The sequence below is a fragment of the Tursiops truncatus genome, chromosome 7 (assembly GCF_011762595.2).
Source record: "Tursiops truncatus isolate mTurTru1 chromosome 7, mTurTru1.mat.Y, whole genome shotgun sequence".
Classification (NCBI taxonomy): Eukaryota; Metazoa; Chordata; class Mammalia; order Artiodactyla; family Delphinidae; genus Tursiops; species Tursiops truncatus.
This window is the reverse complement of record NC_047040.1, coordinates 102,786,603-102,811,439: the sequence shown is the minus strand read 5'-3', so window position 1 is coordinate 102,811,439 and position 24,837 is coordinate 102,786,603. Positions and strand designations below refer to the sequence as shown.

General features: G+C 45.3%; 1 protein-coding gene across 11 annotated transcripts in view; it reads left to right on the top strand.

Moving 5' to 3' along the window:
• Nucleotides 1-24,837, top strand: part of CLASP1 (cytoplasmic linker associated protein 1) — a 267,451-nt gene that overhangs the window by 112,482 nt on the left and 130,132 nt on the right. For all 11 annotated transcript variants that reach the window (XM_073807807.1, XM_073807810.1, XM_073807809.1 and 8 more), the window contains one exon: nt 38-105. In XM_073807807.1, the coding sequence (XP_073663908.1) occupies nt 38-105 (68 nt within the window). The remainder of the gene's footprint in view (nt 1-37; nt 106-24,837) is intronic.

Below are 24,837 nucleotides of genomic sequence, written 5' to 3'. Positions count from 1 at the left end.
AGTTTGTATAATATATATATATTTTTTCTTCATCCAGGTTGAATGTAATTTTTACAAAATTTGATGAAGTCCAAAAATCTGGAAACATGATACAGTCTGCAAATGGTGAGTAGAAAAAGCAACCATTCTACTTTTGCTTCTTCACTTCCACTTTTAGCATAAGTATTACTTACACTATATGCTATTCCTGAATAGCTGAATTTGATACCTTGATAGGAGTTTCTAGGTCTCAAGATTTAACCTCCATTTACCTACTTTCGCAAGCTCGAAACTATGGAGTTGTCATTGACTTTCTTTTATAACCTACACTGAATCCATCAGCTAATCCTGTTGCCTTTATTTTTAAAAATACATCTAGAATCCCAAAGATTCCCTGTGTAACTGCTCCTCTCCTCCTAGTACAAGCCATCACGGTGTTTTGCCTGCACTCCTGATTTTATTCTCTCCCCACACCTAAAGTCTGTTTTTCACTCAGCAGCCAGACTGATCCCTTTAGAATGTAGCGCAAGTAACGTTAATCCCTTGTTCATCAGAATCCCCCAGAGGTTTCCCAGCGCAGTGACTCACGGTGCCCCACCGGGGCACCTGCAGCCCCCATTCTGAGGTCATCTACCATTGTTCTTCCTGAAAGTTCTCTTGGCTCCAGCCTGTTGGCTTCCTTGCTAATTTTTAGCATGTTTCTCCTGCTTCAGGGCCTCTGTGCTTGTGATTCCTTCTGCTTGAGGCTCTTGTTCCCAGCTGTCATTAGGGCCTCCTCCTTATCCCACCCAGAGCTCGGCTGCAGTCTCGCTTCATTACACAGGCGTCCAGAACAGCGCACCCAGTGTTGTAAGGGAACGCTCTCTGCCCTCACCTGGCGTGACTTTCCTCCTTAATGAATATTACCGCAGAACTGTTTTTTTGTTTATTCATGAGGGTAAGAACTTTGCTTTTTTTTCTCTTCTTTATCCTTAACGCCGTTTGGAAGTCATCAGGAAGTCCGTTGCCAACAAGAAGTTTTCTAACGTTGGATACATCATTGTATCATAGCTGTTTCAGGATTGCTAGGGATCTGAGATCATAGCGTAGCCTTCAGATTTTGACTATCTTGAGGCTGTTAAAGAAGTTTGAGTGATTTCCTGCAAAGGGACATAGTACTTGAGGGCAGAGCAGGAAACAGAATCCAGGTCTCTAAGCTCACACTCTAGTTGTGTACCCGTCGTTACCAGTACGGAATTTGTTTTTAAATAGCATGTTTCTTATAAAATGCTTTTTTAAAATTTCTTTTTCATACATTTGTAAAATCGTTACAGTATTAAAAGAAAGATTAATTATGATTCTGCTATCACCAGCAAATCAGTTTTCATTTTTCTGTATTATCTTCTAAGTAATTTTCCTATAACTGTATAATTTGTATGCAGTTTTAACCATGGCATAATTTCTGCATATTACCCTCTACTTTTATATATACTTTTCTATGTGCTTTCAACTGTATCATTGGTAGAGCTGAGACCAGCGATGAGGGGGGTTGACAGTGTGTGTGGGCAGAGCTGTCCAGCCAATTGCTAGACGCGTGCTTTTATTTTGTATTTATTTTTTTGTTTTTTATTTCGTTTTGTTTTACGCTTATTATTTTTTTCTTGGAGTATAGTTGCTCTACAATGTTGTGTTAGTTTCTGCTGTACAGCAAAGTGACTCAGCTACATGTATACATACATCCCCTCCTTTTTAGATTCCTACACATTTAGGTCACCACAGGGCATTGAGTAGAGATCCCTGTGCTGTACAGCAGGTTCTCATTAGTTATCTGTTTTATACACAGTAGCGTATATATGTCAAGCCCAATCTCCCAGTTCATCCCACCCACCCCCCCCTTCCCCTCTTGGTATCCATAAGTTTGTTCTCTACATCTGTGTCTCTGTTTCTCCTTTGCAGATAAGTTCATCTGTACCATTTTTCTAGATTCCACATATAAACGATATTATATGATATTTGTTTTTCTCTTTCTGACTTACTTCACTCTGTTATGACAGTCTCTAGGTCTGTCCACGTCCCTGCAAATGGCACTATTTCATTCCTTTTTATGGCTGAGAATATTCCATTGTATGTATATATATATATATATATATATATATACACCACATCTTTATCCATTCCTCTGTTGATAGGCATTTAGGTTGTTTCCATGTCCTGGCTGTTGTAAATAGTGCTGCAGTGAACACTGGGGTGCATGTATCTTTTCGAATTATGGTTTTCTCTGGATATATGCCCAGGAGTGGGATTGCTGGATCATATGGCAGCTCTATTTTTAGTTTTTTAAGGAACTCCATACTGTTCTGCATAGTGGCTGCACCAGTTTACATTCCCACCAACAGTGCAATAGGGTTCTCTTTTCTCCACGCACTCTCCAGCATTTATTGTTTGTAAATTTTTTGATGATGGCCGTTGTGACCGGTGTGAGGTGATACCTCATTGTGCTTTTGATTTGCATTTCTCTAATAATTAGTGATGTTGAGCATCTTTTCATGTGTTTGTTGGCCATCTGTATGTCTTCTTTGGAGGGATGTCTATTTAGGTCTTGCGCCCGTTTTTTTCACTGGGTTGTTTTTTTGATATTGAGCTGCATGAGCTGTTTGTATATTTTGGAGATTAATCCCTTGTCAGTTGCTTCATTTGCAAATATTTTCTCCCATTCTGAGGGTTGTCTTTTCTTTCTGTTTATGGTTTCCTTTGCTGTGCAAAAGCTTTTAAGTTTAATTGTGTCCCATTTGTGTTTTTTTTTTTTTTTTTTTATTTTCATTACTGTAGGAGGTGGGTCTAAAAAGATCTTGCTGCGATTTATGTCAGAGAGTGTTCTATGCTTTCCTCTAAGAGTTTTATAGTGTCTGGCCTTACATTTAGGTCTTTAATTCACTTTGAGTTTATTTTTGTGTATGGTGTTAGGGAGTGTTCTAATTTCATTCTTTTACATGTAGCTGTCCAGTTTTCCCAGCATCACTTATTGAAGAGACCGGCTTGACACATGCTTTTAATTGTGTGTGTGTGTATTCATGTGGTTTTCCAGTTTAAAACTTGTTGACACCAAGATGGAAAGTAATGGGCAAGGAGGTAGCATTGGTGGCAGAAAAGCAAGTTTGTGCTTCATGCCTTTATTATATATGAGACAGAATCTCATTACGGTGCTGGCAATGGGGAGAAAGACCACACCATGTTGGAGGCCTTGCCTAGAAAATTATATATATGCACTCCATGAGTATTTTTTCCCCAGTTTTATTGAGAAATAATTGACCTACATCACTGTATAAGTTTAAGGGATACAGCATGATGGCTTGATTCACATATATCTTGAATACTCTGTGAGTTTTAATGAACTGACAATATGATTTAATCATCAGGAATACCAAAACCCTGTGGCATTGGGAGCATCCCAGCAACGTTTTATTCTAATTGTCCAGGTGTGAACATTGCCCCCCGTTTCCTTATTTTTGTGAAATGTGCATATGTATGTGTGCGTGTCCGTGTGTGTCCGTGTGTGTGTGTGTGTGTGTGTGTGTGTGTGTGTGTGTGCACGCTTATAGGGGTAGGGTTGAGAATGGAAACAGTTCTGTTAGGCTCTGTGTTAAAAAATAACAGATTGTAAGAAAGCCTTAACTCAAAATTTCTTAGAGACCTGTTCAGCTTTTTACTGTAGGGGCATACTTAGGAGGCAGGCATTGCAGGTTCGGTTCCAGACCCCTGCAGTAAAGCGAGTAAAATGGGTCACATGAAGTTTTTGGTTTCCCAGTGCATATAAAAGTTACGTTTACACCATACTGTAGTCTTTTAAGGGTGCGATAGCATTATATCTGGAAAAAAAATACAGTGTACATACCTTAATTAAAAAATACTTTATTTGCTAAAAAAATGATAAACATCATCTGACCCTTCAGCAAGTCATAATCTTTTTACAATAGTAACATCAAAGATCATTGATCACAGATCATTATGACAAATACAGTAATAATGGAAAAGTTGGAAATATTGTGAGAATTACCAAAATGTGACACAGAGACACAAAGGGAGCAAGTGCTGTTTGGGAAAATGGCTTCAGTAGATTTGCTTGACGCAGGTTTGCCACAAACCCTTCAATTTGTAAAAAAAACAAAACCAAAAAAACGCAGTACCTGCAAAGCACAGTAATGAAAAAGTGCACTGAAACGAGGTATGCCTGTTGATGCGTAGACTTACTGTTTTAATTGTTAGAGCCAGAACAGAATAACGGAAAGGCGCATATATAAAGGTTTTAGAATTCCTAACCCAAATAGCTTGGTCTCTCATCAGTAACTTTGGGAGACCAGCAAGGTGTTTAATTGCTGTCAAAAAATAAACCACCTCATTTTCTTCTTTGCTGGAGCCATTGAACATTTAGGTAGCAGGTAGCATAGAGAAGCTGCAGTAGCAGCAGAATAAAAGTCCCCCCCCCCCCCGCCCCGACCCAGCTTCTCCTTTTTATTTACCCACTGACTTCCAGTGTAAAAGCATTCTTTGAACTCTTCTGGACTTCAGACCATTGAGTCTTCTACTTTTTTCAACCCATCCACCCTCTGCTTTCTCCTGCTTGCTCTTTATACAGCTTGTATCGCAACCTTTCTGAACTTTCTTGTTAGTTCTAGGAGTTTTTGTTGGCTCCTTGGGATTTTCTGCGTAGACAGTCATGTCATCCACAAGCAGGAACCGTTTTGTCTCTTTCAGATGTGTATACTTTTTCTTTCCTTTTCTTGCCTTATTGCACTGGCTAGAACTTCTGCCATATGTAAAATAAGGATGGTGAGAGTGGACTCCTTGCCTGGTTCCCAGTCCTAGGTTTTCCATAACTAAGTTTGATGTTAACTGTAGGTCTTTTTGTAGGTGTTCATTAGCAAGATGAGGTAGTTCTACTACCTCATTCCTACTTATCTGGCTTTTTATTACAAATGGGTATTGGACTTTTTTCTGAAATCATCAGCATATTTTATTTATTTATTTTTGGCTGTGTTGGGTCTTCATTGCTGCGTGCAGGCTTTCTCTAGTTGCTGCTCGCGGGGGCTACTCTTTGTTGCGGTGCGCGGGCTTCTCTTTGTGGTGGCTTCTCTTGTTGCGGAGCACAGGCTCTAGGCGCACAGGCTTCAGTAGTTGTGGCTCATGGGCTCAGTAGTTGTGGCTCACGAGCTCTAGGATGCAGGCTCAGTAGTTGTGCCGCACGGGCTTTGTTGCTCCACGGCATGTGGGATCTTCCCGGACCAGGGCTCGAACCCGTGTCCCCTGCATTGGCAGGCGGATTCTAAACCACTGCGCCACCAGGGAAGCCTGATCATCAGCATATTTTAAATATTAAGGTATAATTCATACTAAAAAAATTCACTTTGTGAAAGTGCATAATTCAGTGGTTTTTCATATATTCAGAAAATTGTGCAGTTATCACCACTGTCTAATTCTAGAAAATTGTCAGCAGCCCCAAGAAAACCTGTGCCCATTAGCACTAGCTGTTTCCCTGTCCTTCCAGTCCCTGACAACCTGTCTTTTGTCTTTGTGGATTTGCCTGTTCTGGACATTTTATATAAATGGAATCATATGGTGTATGGCTTCTTTCACTTAATATTTTCAAGGTTCATCTACCTGGTAGCATATGTCAGTACTTCATTCCTTCTTATGGCTGAATAACATTTTTTTTTTAATAAATACACCATGTTTTGTTGATCCACTCAACAGTTGAAGGACATTTGGGTTGAAGTTTGTGCTTTTCAACTTTGTTCTTCTTTTCAAGATTGTTTTGACTCTGCTGGGTTCCTTGCATTTCCATATGAATTACAGGATTTTGGTAGGGACTGTGTTGAACCTGTCGACCAGTTTGAGAAATATTACCATCTTAACAGCATTAAGCCTTCTAATCCATTAATGTAAGATACCTTTCAATTTATTTAGGTCTTGGAATTCTTTCAACAATGTTTTGTAGTTTTCAATTTGTAAGTCTTGCACTACTTTGGTTAAATTTATTCCTAAGTATTTTATTCTTTTTGGTCATATTGGAAATATAATTCTTTTCTTCGTTTTATTTTTGGATTGTTCTTTGCCAGCGTATAGAAATAAAGTAGAATTTTATATTTGATCTTGTATTTGGCAACCTTGCTTAACCCATTTTTTAGCTAGATTTTTCCTCTCCAGTGGATTCCTTAGGATTTTCTATATACTAGGTCATTTAATCTGTGAATAGAGATTGTTTTACTTCTCTCTTTCCAATCTGGATTCCTTTTAGGGTGTTGCTTTTTTTGTTTTCAAATGCTTTTTTTGATGTCAATTGATACTGTTTTTCTTTAGCCTGATGATATTGTGACGTTATATTGATGGAGTTTTTTCAGGTAATAATCCACTCTTGCATACCTGGAATAAATCCCACTTGGTCATAGTGTACAGTTCTTTTTATACAGTGTTGTGTTCGGTTTGCGAGTACCTTGTCGAGCAGTTTTTTTGCACCTAACTTCATGAGAAAGGTTGGCCTGCACTTGTTCTCACTCCTCGCTGCCCCCCCCCCCCCCCCCGCTTTGTCTGGAGTGTTGACTCTTAAGCATGTCGAGTGTCGTTCGGTAAAAACACGCATATGTATATCTCCAGCCATTCTCGTTGCTCTGCTTCTCTCCTCCCCTGTACAGCAAACTTTTCCTGAGACGTCTGTGTTAAAAAAAAAAAAAAAAAAAATTCAACTGAGTAAATTTTAAAGATCTACTTGGCTTTACTGAACGAGTCTTGAGTTGGGGAGCATCCCATCTAGCGAGGGTGTGTGTGTCTGGGGGGTTGCTCCAAAAGGAGTAGAGAAAGGGAAAGGTTTTTTAAAGGCAAGACAAGGAAGTCATAAACAGAAAAGCTTATTTCAGGCTAAAGTAACCCACCTGTGGGGGACGGGACGGGTCTGTGTGGCAGTGACCTCACCTTCACTGGGGCTGGAGGACACCCATGAGACGGATGACCTCCCTGGTGCCGACCGGGAAATTCCTGACTGACCGCGTGAGACCGCAGTTGGTAGGGAGGTTGAAGCAGCAGTTGGGTTAGGTATTCAGCCCCACTCTGGTTGTGCGGCCTAGTGTAAGTGACTCCGTCTTGGTCCTGTGGTTTGCTTTTTTAAACATCTGTATTCCCTGTCTCAGTCTCTTCGCCTAGTCACCTCCTCAGACTGCTCCAGGCTCGGGGTCAGCTCACGTCATCGACACAGCTGACGGCGCTGTTACGGGGTGATGGCCACGCTACTCCACCCGCTGGCGTTGCCAGTCTTCACCCTGCCCGGCCTCTCACCATGCTGGACACTGCTGAGCCCCATCTCCCCCTCCTGGAAGCATCCTTCCTCCTTGCCTCCTCTGGCCTGACCTCCTTTTGATGTTTTTTTCCTGCTGTTGGGCTGTTGTTTCTAGGTTTGCTCTCTGCTACTTGCCACTAAATTCTTAAGGCTGGCTCGGTTCTATGCCTTTCTCTTTCTCAGGCAGTGCTCTCCTCTGGGTTATAATTTTCCATGGCCGGAACTCTGTTTACTAGCCAGATAACATGTTTCCATAAATGCGTCCAATGCTGCTAACCGTATGTGAAGGAGCTGCCTGTCTGACATTTCTTCATGTATTGGAGACACGTACCCAGACTCATGTCCCAAAGACAAAACCCAGAACACCTCAACATGACCTTGTCCTAGCTTCCCTCTGTACATCTCCCGTGGACGACCGCTCCACTGTCCACCCAGGCGTGTGAATCAGGACTTGCCTGTCACCCCGGAGGCCCCACCTTCCTCCCCGCCTGGTGCCTTGCCACTGGCTCCTGTGGCTGTGGACGCCTCTCGGTGGCCCCAGCGCTCTTCTCCAGCCCCTTTGCCCGCACTGTTGAAGCCACCTGCTCGCGGTCCCCCTGCCTCCTCCCCCCGGTCTGGTCTGTTGTGCGACGTCGCCGAAATGAGGGGACCGATCTTTCTCTCTGGATGAAGACTGCTCTGTGGTGGAAGAGACTGAGGCCAGGAGGTCTTCTCCTGTCTCCTTTTTCCTTCAGCCAGGACAGTGTTAAAAACATTTATAAGTATTACCTGCACTGTCACTTTGATGTTAGCCTGAGAGATGTTCACTTTTCAGAAGTCTGAGCAGGTCGGATCCTTGCTCAGATCCTTGAAGGTGGACACAGCCTGTAGCCAAACTCTGGGCGCACCTGGGGGCGGCCTCAGAGCAAGGTCTTCTGACCCCCTTCCTTTTTCATTTCTTTATTTGGAAAATGTTAAATGTATGCTAAGGTGCATAGATGAGAATAATGGAGCCCCATGTGGGCGCCACCCAGCTTCACCAGGCCTTGTTTCACCTCCATTCATCAGAAATAATGGGCTGCAAGTGAAGAAGAGCTGGAACACATTATGTCATTCAAGTCGGGTTCAAGACGTGGGCCTGGCCCTTTCTGTATTTTTTAGTAGAACATTAATATAGAAAATGAGCATCAGTTTCAGATTAGGTATATTCTTCTTAGGAATTTTGCAAGCATTAATCTCCCCAAAATAAGCACACCGTTGTTATCGTCTACTTTTAAGAACGGGGGGGCTTCCCTGGTGGCGCAGTGGTTAAGAATCCACCTGCCAATGCAGGGGACACGGGTTCAAGCCCTCATCCAGGAAGATCCCATGTGCCGCAGAGCAACTAAGCCCGAGTGCCACAACTACTGAGCCTGCGCTCTAGAGTCCGTGAGCCACAACTACTGAAGCCCGTGTGCCTAGAGCCTGTGCTCCGCAACAAGAGAAGCCACCACGATGAGAAGCCCACGCACCGCGACGACGAGTAGCCCCCGTCCGCCGCAACTAGAGAAAGCCCTGCGCAGCAACGAAGACCCAACACAGCCAAAAATAAATAAATTAAATAAATAAATTTATAAGAACAGAGGAAAACAAATTACAGTTGGTGAGTCCTGTTTGTTTCAAGAGGAGGGAAAGGCGTGAACATCATACGTTAGCTGCGTGCTGATGGTGACTGTGGGGAGGGCTTCCGTCCCATAGGGTTAGACGAAGGCTTTCCGAGCAGCTCTGTGTTGCAGGTGGATTCTGCCTCCTGCCCTCACTACTCACATGATTAAAAAAAAAATCTTCTTCCTGTTTCAATTCATTGCTCTCAAGATACCCCCCAGTCCTTAGCAGCCTGCTGCAGCCGTGCTCCATCTGGCCCTGCAGCCTTCTCAGCCCGGCCCTCCCCTGGGGCCACCTGTCCTCATTACTCTTCCTCTGAGACCCTGGTGCACGTCTCTTCTGTCTCCTCTTTCTTATCTCGCTGTTCCTCATCCTTTCCAGCTCAGTATTCCCTCCCTCTGGCTCTAGAAAGCTTTCCCTGACCTCCCTGTTGGACACTTCCAAGCATCCCCTACTTTGCTGCATTTGGTGATTTGACCGATGTCCCTCTTCTGCATTGGACTCTTAGCCCCCTGAGTACAGGGCATTCTGGGCCCCAAACACCTCCATCTGTCTTCTGTTCTTAGTCCTGGTGAGTCCTCTGGAGTTGGCTCGTTTGAGGGGCATCAGTGTTTTCCTCTGTAATCTCTTATTATTGATAACACAGAGTGCATACGTGGAAACTTCGTACCTGAGGTACCCCAGTCCTTCTTGTTTTCTGCTTTTCCCTATGGATTCTTGGGTACCAGATGAGAGTTAGACCTGAGGAAGAAATGAGTCAAAGGCAAAGAGAGGATGGAAACATGGGGCTCATTTCCAGGTTCCTGAACTGCCTTTGGGCCAGGGTTCTGATGGATGGAAGGCCGCGGTGTTTGATTCGTACGTGTGTATTTCCTAGGCTGACCCGGCAAGCCGTCTGTTGAGTGATCTGTCTCTCAAACCCCATTTGTGAAAATTCAGCCTCTGTTCACAGCAGGAGGACTTAACAAGTGACTCAACAGGGACCTAACACTTTAATGAGTGGTGACTGTGTGTGGCCACAGCAGGTGTCCGTTTTGGAGTGTGGGTGCCCGAGTCCCCCACGGGACAGGTAGACAGAGCGTCAGGGAGAAGCCGAAAGGGGCTGTTGTGGACGAGTGTGGCCATCGTTCCTCCTTAGGAAAGGCTTCTCTGCCCCCACACGCGGGCCGTGTGACTCGGGGCACCGCGCTTCCCTCCTGGGAGCCGGCTCACTCCTGTGCTCTGCAGGGTAAATGAGGTCGGGTGTAAAGCTCCCAGCCGTGCCCGGATGGGGTTGGTGCTCAAAACGATAGGTTTCTCCTCCATTGCTCCATCTCAGGGATATATTCATTTTTTTTTTTTAAATAAATAGAACATCATTTGAGAATAACTCTCATACTTGTGTTTCTTGTAGAGTTTTGGGTGATTTTGGAGTATACATTTAAAATTTAATGCACGTTTTCTTTAACAATAATGTACTTTTTAAAAAATGGTGTTTTTGAGGTGTAATTCACATACCATACAATTTACCCACTTAAAGTATATACTTCAGTCATATTTAGCATATTTACAGATATGTGCAATCATCACCACAGTCAGTTTTAAAACATTCTTGTCACCGCAAGAGAGAAACCCGGTGTTCGTAGCCGTCACCTTCCTAATTCCCTAACCCCCACCCCTGCCCCAGCAGCTGCGAATCTACTCTACAGACGTGCCTGTTCTGGGCATTTCATGTAAATGGAACCACACAGTACGTGTTGATGTCTGTGTGACTTGTTTCATTTAACATTGATGTTTTCAGGGTTCGTGCGTGTTGTGGTGCATCAGCACCTCTGTTCCACTGCATGGCTGGACCACCTTCTGTTTATCCTGTCCATCCATCCAGTGATGAACATTTCGATGGTTGCTACCTTTTTGGTATGGTGAATAGTTTACAGATTTTTGTTGAACATGTTTTCAGTCCTTTTTGAGTATATACCTAGAAGTGGAATTGCTGGATTCTATGGTGATTCTGTGTTTGAAGAATTGCATATTCCTCTTCTTGAGGAACTGTCAAACTGTTTCCCAGCATGGTTTCCACATTTTATATTTCCACCAGCAATGTGTGAGGGTTCTATTTTCTCCACATCCTCTCCAACAAGAGAAAACAAAAAACACCATTTTTTCCTTTCTTTTTAAAAAATTACAGTCATCCTAGTGGGTGTGAAGTGGTTATCTCATTATTTTGATTTGCATTTCCCTCATGACTGACGATGCTGAGTATATTTTCATGTGCTTGTTGGTCATCTGTAGATCTTATTTGGAAAATCTCTCTTCAGGTCCTTTGCCCGTTTCTAAATTAGTTTATGTGTCTTTTTGTCGTTGAGCTAAAAGAGTTCTTTATATATACTAGATAACAAGACTCTTATCAGATATTTGATTTGCAAGTATTTTTTCCCCATCTGTGGGTTGTCTTTTCACTTTCTTGGCATCTGAGTTTTTAATTTTGATGAATTCTAATTTATCTGTTTTTTCTTTTGTTACTTGTGCACAATAATGCTCCTTGGAGTAAGAACTAAAAGCTCTGGATTTGAGCTAAGTTGAAAGGAGCTATTAATGTAATAGCAATACTCTTAGGGAAGAAATGGGTTTTGTCTTGGGTTGTATTTCTTGACATGTTCAAAATTATATTGTTCTAAGATGTGTAATCGATTATATTTATATAAATGCCACGGACTTCATGTTTTAGAAGTGTAAGACTTGTGACTAAACAGCAGTGAAAAAGCATCTGAGCAGCAACTAGAAATGGGTGTTCTGTCTGTAATAGAATACTTCATCTTTGTATGATTCTTTTTTGTTGCTAGGTTACCTGAAGGCCTTTCAGTTTTGAATGGCAAGAATATGGGAGTTAAAAATATGTTGTTTTATAGATGTTTCTTTTTTCTTTTTTTTTCCATCTCCGTATAATTAGCAAACCCCTTGAAGCAAAAATTACAGTTTTTCCTTCTATGGGTTTTAAAAAGCCAATTATTTTCTGTGTACGTTTTAAAAATCATGCAGATGTGCTTATGCTCATGGGAGAATCGAATTTTCAGCATGAAAGAGCCAGTAATTATAGACTAGTCATTTGTCCTTTATCTGCAGCCACTTAATGTTCTTTAATTGGATTTGATTGAAATGAGGCCCATGGTTGTTAATTTGGTTAAAAATGTGCATGCTTTTGAGTTTCTTGAGCAAAGCTGACATGTTCATGAGGAAAGAATGAAAGTATCATGCTGGTTCAATCTTGAAAATTCCATAATAAATCTGTAGCTAGAGGAAAAATACTTATTTGCTAACAAAACTGTAAGCTAGATAGCAGATAATCAGAAAATTGTAATGTATCTAGGGCGTCATTTTGCTGCAAAATGCAGCCTGCCCTCTGTCGTTTTACTAAAAAATTTTATAATTTGAAGAACGTTAGATATCATCTCTAAGTTTGTTGGAAATGAGAACTGCAAGTCTGAAAACGAATAGAGTGACGATGGATTGTTAGGTAAGATCTGAACTGTTGCCCAGCATAGCTGGGACAAAGCATTCATTGAAAGGCAAATTGATTGTCTTTTCTTTATTGAGAAGCTAAGCCGCCGTTATTGTGCAGTCTTTAAAAACAGTGGTTGTGAATAAGTGGATCAGGTCTGATAATGGGTTCCCAGCCCTTCCCCACTTGTTTACTGGACTCTGCATGTTAGGAGGTTTGGGATTCTGGCTCAGTATCTTAGGCAAGTGATTCCGTAGTCACGGCCGCGGGGATGGTGTACTCCAAGACTGGCAAGGGCACTGTGCTGCACCAAGGAGACCGCCCCTAAAATAGCCTGGAAGGGACTGTCTCTGGCGCCAGCTTAAGTTGCTTAGGCTGCAGCTGACAGCTTTCTTTATCATCTGTGTGGGAATGCCATAGCTTTGTGACTTTCTTCTCATTTAAAGTTTATGTTAAGAGCGTTCTCTGTTTTTCCGGGGGGCGGGGAGTCAGGTAGTTGGTTAACATTTTTTTCGACACCAGTGTTAAAGAGGGCTCCCTGACTTGCGTCAGATGGGAAAGGTGCCCCCGCCCCTTGAACAATCACTGTTCTGCAGAGTGTAGGCTTTCATTTTGGAATGAGGGCGGCCGCTGTCCTTGGTGCTCAGATCGCACTGAAGAAGCCCTGTGGGTGGAGAGTTTGCTGAGGCGTCAGTGCCTGTGAGCAGGTGTAGCTTTCAGAGCAGTTTTTATTTGTACCGCGGTCACTGACGGTCATGACCACTGGGAAAGGTAGGCTATTCTAATATATTCTGGAAAGTGTTTGTAATTATTGCTGCTTAACTAGGAAATAAGATATTTAAGGTATTTTATCGTTGCTTTGAGAACTGAAGATCATGGATGAAACTTAGGAAAATAATTGTTACGAGTATTTGCATTTAGTCAGGAAAAATTGTGAAAGCTGCAGCTCTATTAAGGTTAGTGTTGACCTTCAAGGACCAGGAGAGAGCAAGGAGGCACAGTGAGCCAAGGTTAGCTGTGTTTTCATCAGCCTCTGTTTATTTTATGTGCTTTCAACTTTTTTTTCCTGCTCTCGTGTATTCACAGTATATGGCTCATGAAAATAAATTATTTTGCAATTACAAGACATTCGTTAATAAGTATCGGCTGTCTTGAAAGGACTCTACTGGTTGGAAATTTCTATGGTTTTCCCAACAGTGGGCAGATTAAAAACACATATAAATCAGAATAGTGCAGGGGTGCCGCTTCTGTCTTGAGAATCATTGTATAAAATTTTTTCCTTTTAAAAGATTTACATTTTTAAAATGCGCAGATGGAACTGAAAAACTATGAAAGAAGCATTGTTTACAAAGGTCTTATTGATTAGCCTTCAGTCTTTCCACGGAGGTTTTGCCAGGTTTTGGCAGTGCTGAAAGGACATGAAAGAGCTCCGTGTGACGGAGGTTTGTGTTGGAAGAAGAGTGCCTTGGACGTGCTGTGGACTACCTGTATCCCTGTCTAGGTTTCCTGTGGGATGGGCTTCCTGGCAGGCTTTTAACTTGTTGTCTCTGAAGGATATTTCCAAGCCCTTCAGCTGAAAATAGGTATTACACAGAATAAATTGTGCACAGTAACAAGTGTTCGTTTGTCTCCCTGCCGGGAAATTGGCATGTGTCCAGCTCATTGGCTCTGTTCTTTTGTCGTAGATTGTTAAGGTGTGTATATCTGTCTTCTTAATTTGGTTGAGTTTGCCGAAAATGGACATATTGGAAGATGCTGGATTATGTTTCTTAATTATATTTTAAAGTTGAGAATTGAAAGCATATACTGCTAGTGGTCATTTTTATTTCACCCCTTTTAACAGTATTCTGTATTCAGCTTAAGTTGCTGTAGGAAATCAAAACCTGGGCAGGACAGCTAAATAATTCACGTTCTGAAGTGACCTCTTTTCAGAACCCTTCATTTGAGGATTTGAAAGTGTGTTACTTATAAGTAGCATTTGTCTTACGTTGTCATCTTGTAGATTTTTTTTTTTTTTAAACAACAGGGAGACATAATTATGGGGTTGACCATTTTATGTTAAAGACCGTGGAGAAAGCCTTGTGGCTCTGACTTTAAAATAAAGACTGTTCTCTCACTTGATAAATCCTTTCCAATAACCTGTCTCCTTAGTCACTGTTACTCGAAATGCAGGCTTTAAAAGCATTTAAAAGGGTACTTTTTACCCTAGGGAGCTGCAAGTATAGTAGGAAACAAGGATTAAATGCTGTTTCTTGTAGCAGGGGTATATTTGAATCTTCCTCTGTCAACCATGGTTAATAAGGGACCCATAACAGTCTGTACAATATAATGCCAGCCATTTTCTACTATGGTTCTGTGTATTTTAGTATTTTCAAAGCACTTTCCCGAATGTCTCTTGTTTGTTTTTGTTTTCTGATTCTCACAGCAGCCTCAGGAGGAGTAGGCGGGGAGACGGGAGGTTTGAGTTCTCTAAATGGGCTGGTGGCCCCGGACTTCTGCCATCCTCGACCTGCCCTCCTTCCAGCAAACTGTCACCCAGCTCAGTGCTTCGCCCCTACTGTTGTGATAAAACCCTGGCTTTGTTTCTTTGATTCTGAAATTGTGCCATTTTCAGTATAGATGCCTTAGGGAATAGTTTAAAACTGTAAGCATTCAAAGAGATATTATTAAAACAGGCATTGGCCTGTTTAGACACATGGTGATCTGGACACTTGGAAGGTGTGACATCCCTAATCAGTTGTTTGCCCGGTGATGGGCGGGTGGAGGCCGAGGGGGGCGGTTCTTGGATTGGAAATCACCTTAGGAACATGATGAGTTTGTTTTTGAGAGCAGTGTGGTATTCCTGGAGGGGAAAGTGCAGGGGAGATGGTGGGGGCCTTGTAGGCCGTGCTGAGAAGCTGAGGTTTTTATTGTAGGCCATTTGCTCCTCAGAGTTAAACCTTTAAAAATTGGGTGGAGAGACTGATACAGGGTGACCAACTTTCTTATTTTATTTTAAAAAATATTTATTTATTTTTGGCTGCATTAGGTCTTCATTGTTACATGTGGGCTTTCTCTTGTTACAGAGAGCGGGGGCCACTCTCCGTTGTGGTGCGCGGGCTCCTCATTGCAGTGGCTTCTCTTGTTGTGGAGCACGGGCTCTAGGTTTGGGCTCCAGCAGTTGTGGCTCACAGGCTCAGTAGTTGTGGCTCGCGGGCTCTAGAGCGCAGGCTCAGTAGTTGTGGCTCGCGGGCTCTAAGAGCGCAGTCTCAGTAGTTGTGGCTCGCGGGCTCAATAGTTGTGGCTTGCGGGCTCTAGAGCGCAGGCTCAGTAGTTGTGGCACACGGGCTTAGTTGCTCCGCAGCATGTGGGATCTTCCCGGACCAGGGATCAAACCTGTGTCCCCCGCATTGGCAGGCAGATTCTTAACCCCTGTGCCACCAGGGAAGTCCCAGGGTGACCAACTTTAATTTCACCAAATATAACATAGCAACAACCAAAACCCCCCACCGTATCTCTTATTTCAGAAAACAAGGAACTTTAACACCATTAAAAAAAAAAAAAAAAAAAAAGAGAAAATGAAATGACGTAATTTAGAATAAATGCTGGTCTTTTAAATGAAAGAAATTTAGCTCTATGAGAAATTTACAAGTTTTTCCTTGAAGTTCTCAGTTTGGTGCAGACGGGTTAAATCATCCAAAAAGTGTCATCGTTCCTGTACATGGTGTTTGGGTCTAGCTGACTGGATCATAAGTGTGTGGACTTCGGATCCCCTCCGTTGGAGTGTGCATCTGTGTCTGCGTGGACAGTGTGTGGCCTGGGCGGGCGGCTGGTCCGTCAGCCCCGGTTCCTCGTGTTCAGGTTGGCAAGCTGCTGTGAGAGTGAATGAGATGATGCACATAGCACCGGTGTGATGTGGAGACACAGTCTTAACGGGAGGTGAAAGTTGGATTTAGCTTGAAAATGACGTGGTTGAGCTTTTTGTTTAGATATGGAAGCTCCCTTAAGAGAAACAAGGTACAGAATCCGATGCAGAATAAGGTCTCTTAAAAAGAAGCTGCCACTAGTGCTCCGATCTTGGTTTCTACCACGGCCAGGGTCTGTGGGGATGGCAGGTTTGAGGCCTGGAGCAGGGAATGTACACAGTGAGCCTGGGCGTCTTGCAGCGCCAGACAGTAGGGTCGTGCCAGACCAAACCAAAACAAATCAAAACTGTGACGGGGGTATGTCAGCTGTCACAGGGAGCAGCTGAAAGGTTCTCACAGACTAGAGCGAGAAGAGTTTGATCAATAAGGTAGCACCGGATTATGACCCAGGGTGTAAGTGTTGATGAGTCTGTACTGATGCACATCAGTGGTCGAATAAGTGTGAACAAGGGGAGGGGTTGGAGGTGAGAGCCATACCAGCTGCACTTCAGGATGAAGTGAGAGGAGGGGGGCGGGGGGGACATGGTGGGAGATGGCTGCCGGGCTGAGTGGTGCCGGGACCAGCTGAAGCAGGGCACTCGGAGAGTGAGCAGGTTTGAGTGTGGGGAGATGATTGTAGTTTTGGACACTTGAACTTAGAATTTTATTTGTATGTGGCTTTGATTCACGTTGGGTTTGTGTCTTGGAGCAGAGATGGGGCTGGCATTAGAGGACTAAGATTTATCAGAATGTAGCTGTTTATTGTCAGTTATATTGTCACCTTATTTCTCTCTTCTTACGTAGAGGTGTGATTATTTGCCTCCCTTGGGTTCTTGAGAATGAAGTCCTTAAAGCAGGGATGGAGGATTTGAAGGATTATTGCACAAGAGGCAGCTAGCTCTTGGTGCAGTGGCTTTAATATGAGAAGACATTCTGGTAGGGACCCTCTCCCAAAGTTGGCTCTGGATTTTTCCGGCTGACTTGCTTTTGCTCCTGTGTAGTGGTTGTCAGGAAGAATTGGGTCAGGGTTGGTACAGTGATAATTAAAATGACATTTCCAGACGAATGCAAAATGTGGATCTGATATTTGTGGGATTTGGTTTCTGACATTAATTAAGCACAATACCCTTTTGGCCAAGTTCAAAGGTAAAATAAGTCCTGTGGTCAAAAGGAGAAAAGAAGATTAAATCAGGGAAAGGATCCATTGTGATTTTTGTTACTGTGCCATTCAGAGATTACCCAAGGTTTTGAAAGATTAGTTGCTGATTCCTAGATTAGTTTTCAGTCATCAATATGCAGATTTTGTCCACAGCAGTTAAAGTTGCTTAAAACTCCCCCCTTTCCATGAAATAGTAAAAATGTAAGTCCAAATATGTTCACTTAAAATAAATATCTTCGGGCTTCCCTGGTGGCGCAGTGGTTGAGAGTCCGCCTGCCGATGCAGGGGACACGAGTTCGTGCCCCCGTCCGGGAAGATCCCACGTGCCGCGGAGCGGCTGGGCCCGTGAGCCATGGCCGCTGAGCCTGTGTGTCCGGAGCCTGTGCTCCGCAACGGGAGAGGCCACAGCAGTGAGAGGCCCACGTAACACAAAAATAGATAAATAAATAAATATCTTCCTGTAATTTTGGAGCACTTAAAAAATTTATTTATTTATTTTTGGCTGTGTTGGGTCTTCGTTGCTGCGTGTGGGCTTTCTCTAGTTGTGGTAAGCGAGGCCTGCTCCTTGTTGCGGTGCGTGGGCTTCTCATTGCGGTAGCTTCTCTTGTTGGGGAGCGCGGGCTCTAGGTACGCGGGCTTCCGTAATTGTGGTGCACAGGCTTACCTGCTTCGCGGCATGTGGGATCTTCCCGGACCAGGGCTCGAACCCGTGCCCCCTGCATTGGCAGGTGGATTCTTAACCACTGCGCCACCAGGGAAGCCCTAGAGTACTTTTGTGAGATTTTAAGTACCAGTTTAAGTGCCCTACTCTAACTTATTACCATGCAGATGATTGGGGTTATTATTATTGATAATTACCAGCCTGATCAGCCCTGGGGTCAGTCCTGATCGCTGCCTGGGTTTCTTCAGCCCAGGGACTTGGTACACATGGACCCCACTGGAGTCCACACTCCTCGTCACCCAGCTCAGCATCTGTTCAGCTTCCAGGCACCACCGTCATGGTGCAGAGGCCTCGGGGTCCCTTCCCTGGGCCTCTGTGACCTCTAGGAATTTCCTCTCTGAAGCCTCCCCATGCTGCTGGCCGTCAGCTCTGAGAGTGGGAAGCACTTTTTTCTCTGAACTATTGGCATCCAGTTAAGGGCCTGGCACAGAGTGGGCACCTAAAGACCTTCTGAGTACACAGATAACGGGTATGTGAATGATGGTCATTCTGCAGATGAGGGACAGGCTCAGAGGAGTCCAGTAACTTGTCTAAACTAAAACAACGCCAGCGATGTCAAAGTCTGGAGAAGAGCTCTATGAAACCTGTGTGCTTTTCACCACACGCCACGCCACGCCACGCCACCTCCCAAGGTTACAGTCACATGGGGAGGATTGAACTCCAGTTATTGTTATCTTTTCTCAGTGGCACCGCACACTAACTGGTTTACCCCCGTGCTAGAAATGCCAGAATCTTTATCCAGCACGAAAGCGTGTAGCGCTGAGGTCGGAACGCTTTCCTTGGCCGTCCGCTCTGGTGGGCATGCGCACAGAGGCTGCTTCTAGGCTCAGCCCATCACCTGACTGCACGTGTGACTGTACCATCTGTGTGCACCGGATGCCCAGACATTGAAAACAGATCTATCGCTGACCTTTGGAATTGGGAGAACTGATTGAGCAAAGCAGGAAAAATAGTGGAGTAGTTAGGATGGGCTTCGTGGGCTCTTATAGCCAGGTTCAGGGCTGAGTAAGTGTGTACATTTGATTTTTATAAAAATGAAATTGGAAAAGAAAACAATTGAAAGGCCCTCTTTTCTCTCTTAAAGTTCATTTTTGGTGTCTTTAGCTTACTTGGGTTTCTTTGGACAGAAAGGAGAATCGGGTTTGAGTGTGGCTCTCTGCGTTCAGACACCCACAGCTAGGGCGGCTGTCACGGTGGTCCTAACAGCTGCCTGCACGTGCTGGTGGCCACGAGGCTGGAGCCACAGGGTCGTGAGTCCGTGGTGCCCTAGGGCCCTTTCCTGCGAGAGCACGCTCTCTACCCTTTTTTGCTTCGCTGTTCACGGTACATTGGAACTTTGCCGCTACCCTTTCTCCCCGTCCTGCTCTTGAATTCTCTGCTCGTGACAGAGATGCCTGAGTGATCCTCGCCCCTGTGATGATGGTGAGCTTCCACCTTTGGTGGAAGCCACCCCGTCCAAAATGTCTCTCATGACCCCCTCTGCCTTTTCCCTCCTCCGCTGCACTACGCTCTGGTCTTCCGCTGCATCACCCTTATCACGGGTTATCTGTCATACTTGTGTGTTTGCAAGTATATTCAAACATATCTGTCATACTTGTGTGTTTGCAAATGTATTCTCTCTCTTCATAGCACAGGTTGCCTGCGGGGCGGGCGGGGAGCCTGCGCTTTTGTTCTTCCTGTCTTCCCAGGGCCTGGCAGAGTGTCCGGAAGGTCCCTCCCGCAGTCACCGGATGGGACAGGAGGGACAAAGGAGGGAGATGGTTGTCAAAGTCAGGCAGCCGCCAGCCTGCGGTCCTTTTGTGAATTTCTTCAAGGAGAGCAACGCTTTGCTCATGCATTAGAACTTCAGAAAGAGGGTCTGTTCTCTCCTGCCATTCTCTCCTCATTCCTTTCCTCTCCTCCGTTTTTCTTCCCTCTTCCCCACCAGGTTCCTTTTTCGTCTCTTTGCTTTCTTCCCTCCCACTGCTGGGAGGAGCCCATTAGCTACTGGAAGGCAATCTGCTATCAGAGCACATTTTTGAGCCGGGCTGAGGGGCTGTGATGGGGTCCCCCCGTCTGCCCAGAGGTGCCTACGAGGCTGACTTTTGACCGGCGGCCAGAGGGGAGCGAGGGTGTCTGCTCTCATAAGCACCCTCACATGGCGGTCTCCTCTGGCGTAACTGGGAAGCTGTTACGTGGGAATTGGCTTGGGAGCTGGGGAGGGCTGTGGGGCTCAGGGTAACGGTGAGCTGGCCCCGCTGGCAGCCACGTGGTCTGTGTGCTCGTGTGCCCTATTCTTAGGACCAGAAAGTAAGCACATGATCAGTGTGAAGGACAGTTATCAGACAAGTAACTTCAGCAGTAGGCTTACAATTTACCAGAAGCCTCTCTGAGGATATCCTGCACCTTATGTAGTATAACTGTACTTACTTGTACTTTCTCCCCTTAAAATACACAGGCTCACAGCCTCCCGTGGTGTTGATATTGCCCTGAGCTTTCCTTTGCTTGCTTCCTGTTTTTAGCCTGCAGCTGGGTGGCCTCTACACCTGGCCAGGCATCAGAATGTCTGTCTTAGAAGCCCTGAGCCGGCAGGGACTCAGTCTGGATGATTCTCTAGACAAATAACAGCAACAAATCTGAGTGCCCTTAACAGTTAATGGGCCCAGACGAGATTACAAGAATTTTAGAAAGCAAACTACTTGGAAATTTTCAAACAAGTTATTCTTGCCTTATTACTGTTTGCTTTGTAATTATGTAAATAATCATGGCATTGTGAACTCCCAAGTAGCTAAGAGAGTGAGTTCAGTAAAAGATACTAAGGCCTTAGTGGTAGCAAATTGGTTTTTAGCCTGTGTGTGTTACAGTTATCCAAAGGCCCTATTCTTCTTAACACCATGGAACACCATCAACTGTAATGTGACTTTCAACTTTTCAGATGGTAAGACTGGAATTGTTCAGATGTGAATGAAAATTGCACTAGAGAAACACGGCCCAGTAATAGTTGGAGAAGATGAAACAGACCCAAACTCTTGCTGCAGTTACTCAGGAATGTTTACTTGGAAGGATCGCCAGATTGTTAAAATTCACAAGACTGTGAATTTTTGTTCATGACAATGGTTAATTCTTTCTTAGAATCTCTTTTTGAGCTGTCCTGAGCTTGACTGATCTGTTTCATGGGATTTAGTGTAATCCCTTGGTAATCCCTTTGATAATCTTGTTTCCTAGGAGAGAAGCCTGAAGGTAGCTAAACATTCATGGCCAGAGAATACAAGAGTCAGTAGTGAACTGACTTAAACTTTCTACGGGGCTCTGTGCAGGGGCTGAAGCAGGAGGGATTCCAAGTTGTGTGAGGAACTGTCTTCTGCCCCAGAGCACCTGTGGCATCTGGAAGAGAGAGAGAATCACACAAATGACTGCTGATTTAAGCCTCCTGTGCCCTCTCCTTCTCTGGCCGAGTGACCTGGGGTTGGGTGGCTCGTGGAGGACGGTCCCAGGTCCCCGCTCTGTGACCCTCGTGGACAGTAGGAGCGTGAGAGGAAGAGGCACCCCTGGGGCAGGCTCCTCCTGCATTTCTCTCGCCCTGGACCTGTCCAGATTTTAAGGCACTAACACACCTATGTCTAGGAACGGCGATTCTTGGCAGAATGGAAAGCCACGTTTTCCATCTGGCCGGGAGTTCGTGGTTGCTCACCAGACCATGTTAATACGGGGACAGTTCAAGTCTTCCCCGAGCTCCGTGGCCAGCTCTTCCGGCAGGAAGACTGGTCCATCCCCGTCTTCCCTACTTCACCCCCTGAGATACTCAGGATAATAAAGTAGCCATCTCTTTGCGTCCCTCCCTTTCGGTTGGTTCCAAGGATGAGTTTATAGTCTTTCTGAGGTGTGTTGGGAGATACTCTTCTTCAAGGTTGATCTTCTGTACCTGACGATTGCTGTGTCGCTGTGGGTTCTTTTCTTTGGGGAAGGCGTCGTATTAACAGGGTTAGTTTTAGTTGGGCCTTCACACTGGTCAGGAGATGCCAACTTTAGTAACTCAAACCGCTGGGCACGACTTGGCGACTGTGTCCTCTGCTCCCCGGTGCCCAAGATGGGGATAGTCCCAGAACGGTGGGGCTCCTGGACCCGTCTGTGTGCAGAGGGCCGCTGGCTAGCTTGTCCCCTTTCCCTGGCCCCTCCTCCGTCTGTCCGGGAGGTGTCTTTGGAATGTGTGCTCTCTCACCGTGTGTTCACTCAGCGTGATGGTCTACTGTGTTCCTGAAGCGTGTAGGCCGTGCACCCCTTTAAAGCATTGCATGGTCCCAGTTCACATGAAGTCCTCCGGTATCGGACACAAGTGGCGGAGTGAGTCACGTCAGAGGCTTGGGGCGGGGGTGGGGGTGCACAGGGAACCCTTTCTGGCTGATTCAGCCCTGTTCTATGTGCCCCTCTTCTGTACCCACTTGGCATATCCTGTGCGTGCCTTGAGCAAAGCGTCACACTGAGGCATAACTGCTGCGGGTTGTGTGTGTCTGTTTCCCACTCTGGACCGTGAACTCCAGGATGAGAGCCACGCCTTCCTGTCTGCATCCCACCTCCCAGCAGAGTACTGGGCACAGAGGTGTCCTTGGTAAATGAATGCAGAAGAGACGAAGGAGGGAAGCTGCACGTGGTGTGCTCTTAGTATTCTGAGGAGGTGTCCTCTCCAGTAACCCCCGCTCCCGCCCCCAAGGGGACAAGTCCACTGCCTCTGGGCATCCATCCAGTTTTGTTACACAAGCAACAAAGTGGGTATTCTGAGACCACATCACCTTTCAGGTGACCCTGTGCCTTGGACTTGAACTTCCAAGTCACAGGCAGGCCGTGGAGGGTTTAGAGAGAATTTAAAAGTTGGTGCCACTTGGTGGAAGCAGATTCCTAATTTAGTTTTTTTCCTTTACCTTATAAATGACACATTTCTTTCCTGTGACCCTGAGAAAATTGTCATTGAGACCATCCCAAGGCTTCTTGACAAGGGGGCAGGTGGATCCTTCCTTCCATTTTGGAACCAGCTCTACAGAAGGGAGTTTGAGGCATTCTTCTGTTTCTCAAAAATGTCCCTACATTTCTTTTACTATATAACCTGAATTAGTTCTATGCCTTTTATAAGAGCATTAAAAGAATTCTGTTCCTCTAAAATATGACACAAATGAACTTTTCTATGAAACAGGAACGGACCCACAGACATAGAGAACAGACTGGTGGTTGCCAATGGGGAGGGAGGTGGGGGAGGGATGGGTTGGAAGTTTGGGATTAGCAGATGCAAACTGTTATATATAGGATGGATAAACAACAAGGTCTGGACTTCCCTGGTGGCGCAGTGGTTAAGAATCCACCTGCCAATGCAGGGGACACGGGTTCGAGCCCTGGTCCGGGAAGATCCCACATGCCACGGAGCAACTAAGCTCGTGCGCCATGACTACTGAGCCTGCGCTCTAGAGCCCACGAGCCACAACTACTGAGCCCCCGTGCCACAACTACTGAGCCTGCACTTTAGAGCCCACGAGCCACGACTACTGAGCCCGTGTGTGACAACTACTGAAGCCCGTGCACCTAGAGCCTGTGCTCTGTAACAAGAGAAGCCACCACAATGAGAAGCCCCTGCACCACAACGAAGACCCAATGCAGCCAAAAATAAATAAATAAATAAATTTATAAAAAGACAAAAAACCAACAAGGTCCTACTGTGTAGCACTGGGAACTATATTCAGTATCCTGTGATAAAACCACAATGGGGTAGAATATTTAAAAAGAAGAATGTATATGTATAACGGAATCACTTTGCTGTACAGGAGAAATTAACTCAACATTGTAGATCAACTGTTCTTCAACTAAAGAAAAAAGAATTCTATTCCTAATTCTTCAGCTCCATCCACATTTTTTTTTTTTTTTTTGCGGTACGCGGGCCTCTCACTGTCGTGGCCTCTCCCGTTGCGGAGCACAGGCTCCGGACGCGCAGGCTCAGAGGCCATGGCTCACGGGCCCGGCCGCTCCGCGGCATGTGGGATCCTCCCGGACCGGGGCACGAACCCGTGTCCCCTGCATTGGCAGGTGGACTCTCAACCACTGCGCCACCAGGGAAGCCCAATCCACATATTTTTGAAAGGTTGCTTTTTTGTACTCAGGGCATCACACAGTGACAGAGTGTAACAGCTGCTCTTTGTTGAGCAGTTGGAGTTTTCCTACCTTTGCGTATATTCTTTCTAATCTGTGTGACACCCCCTTCAAGTGGTACAGAGAGCCCCTTGATTATAAATGGTACACCTCCACTCCAGGTATATAAGTAGAAAGGGGGATTAATTGGCTCGGGTAACCGAGGGGTCTTGTTTTGTCCCCAGGCACACAGACGCAGCGTTGGCCTCCGCTCTCCCCGACCTCTGCTCTGCCGCCTTCTGCTGGCTTCCCGCTTCCCTCTTAGGCTGGGGCCGCCCTTCTTTGGGCTGCAGCAGTGCTAGGCTGCCCTCCACCTGGCCCCAATCCTGCAGAAAGACAGGCTCTGCCGTGACTTAGGTGGCAGGTGGGGCAGAGCCTCTGGGTCCCGCCCAGCCCCGAGGCAGGACTGTGGTTACAGGGGGGCGTCCCCCAGGTCTGTCGGAGCTGGCAGTGGAGGAGGGCTGCCTTCAGATGATCCCTGTTGGTGGGCAGTATCACCCTTTTTTCACAGACAGGGAAACAGGAGCCAATTTTCATTCTATT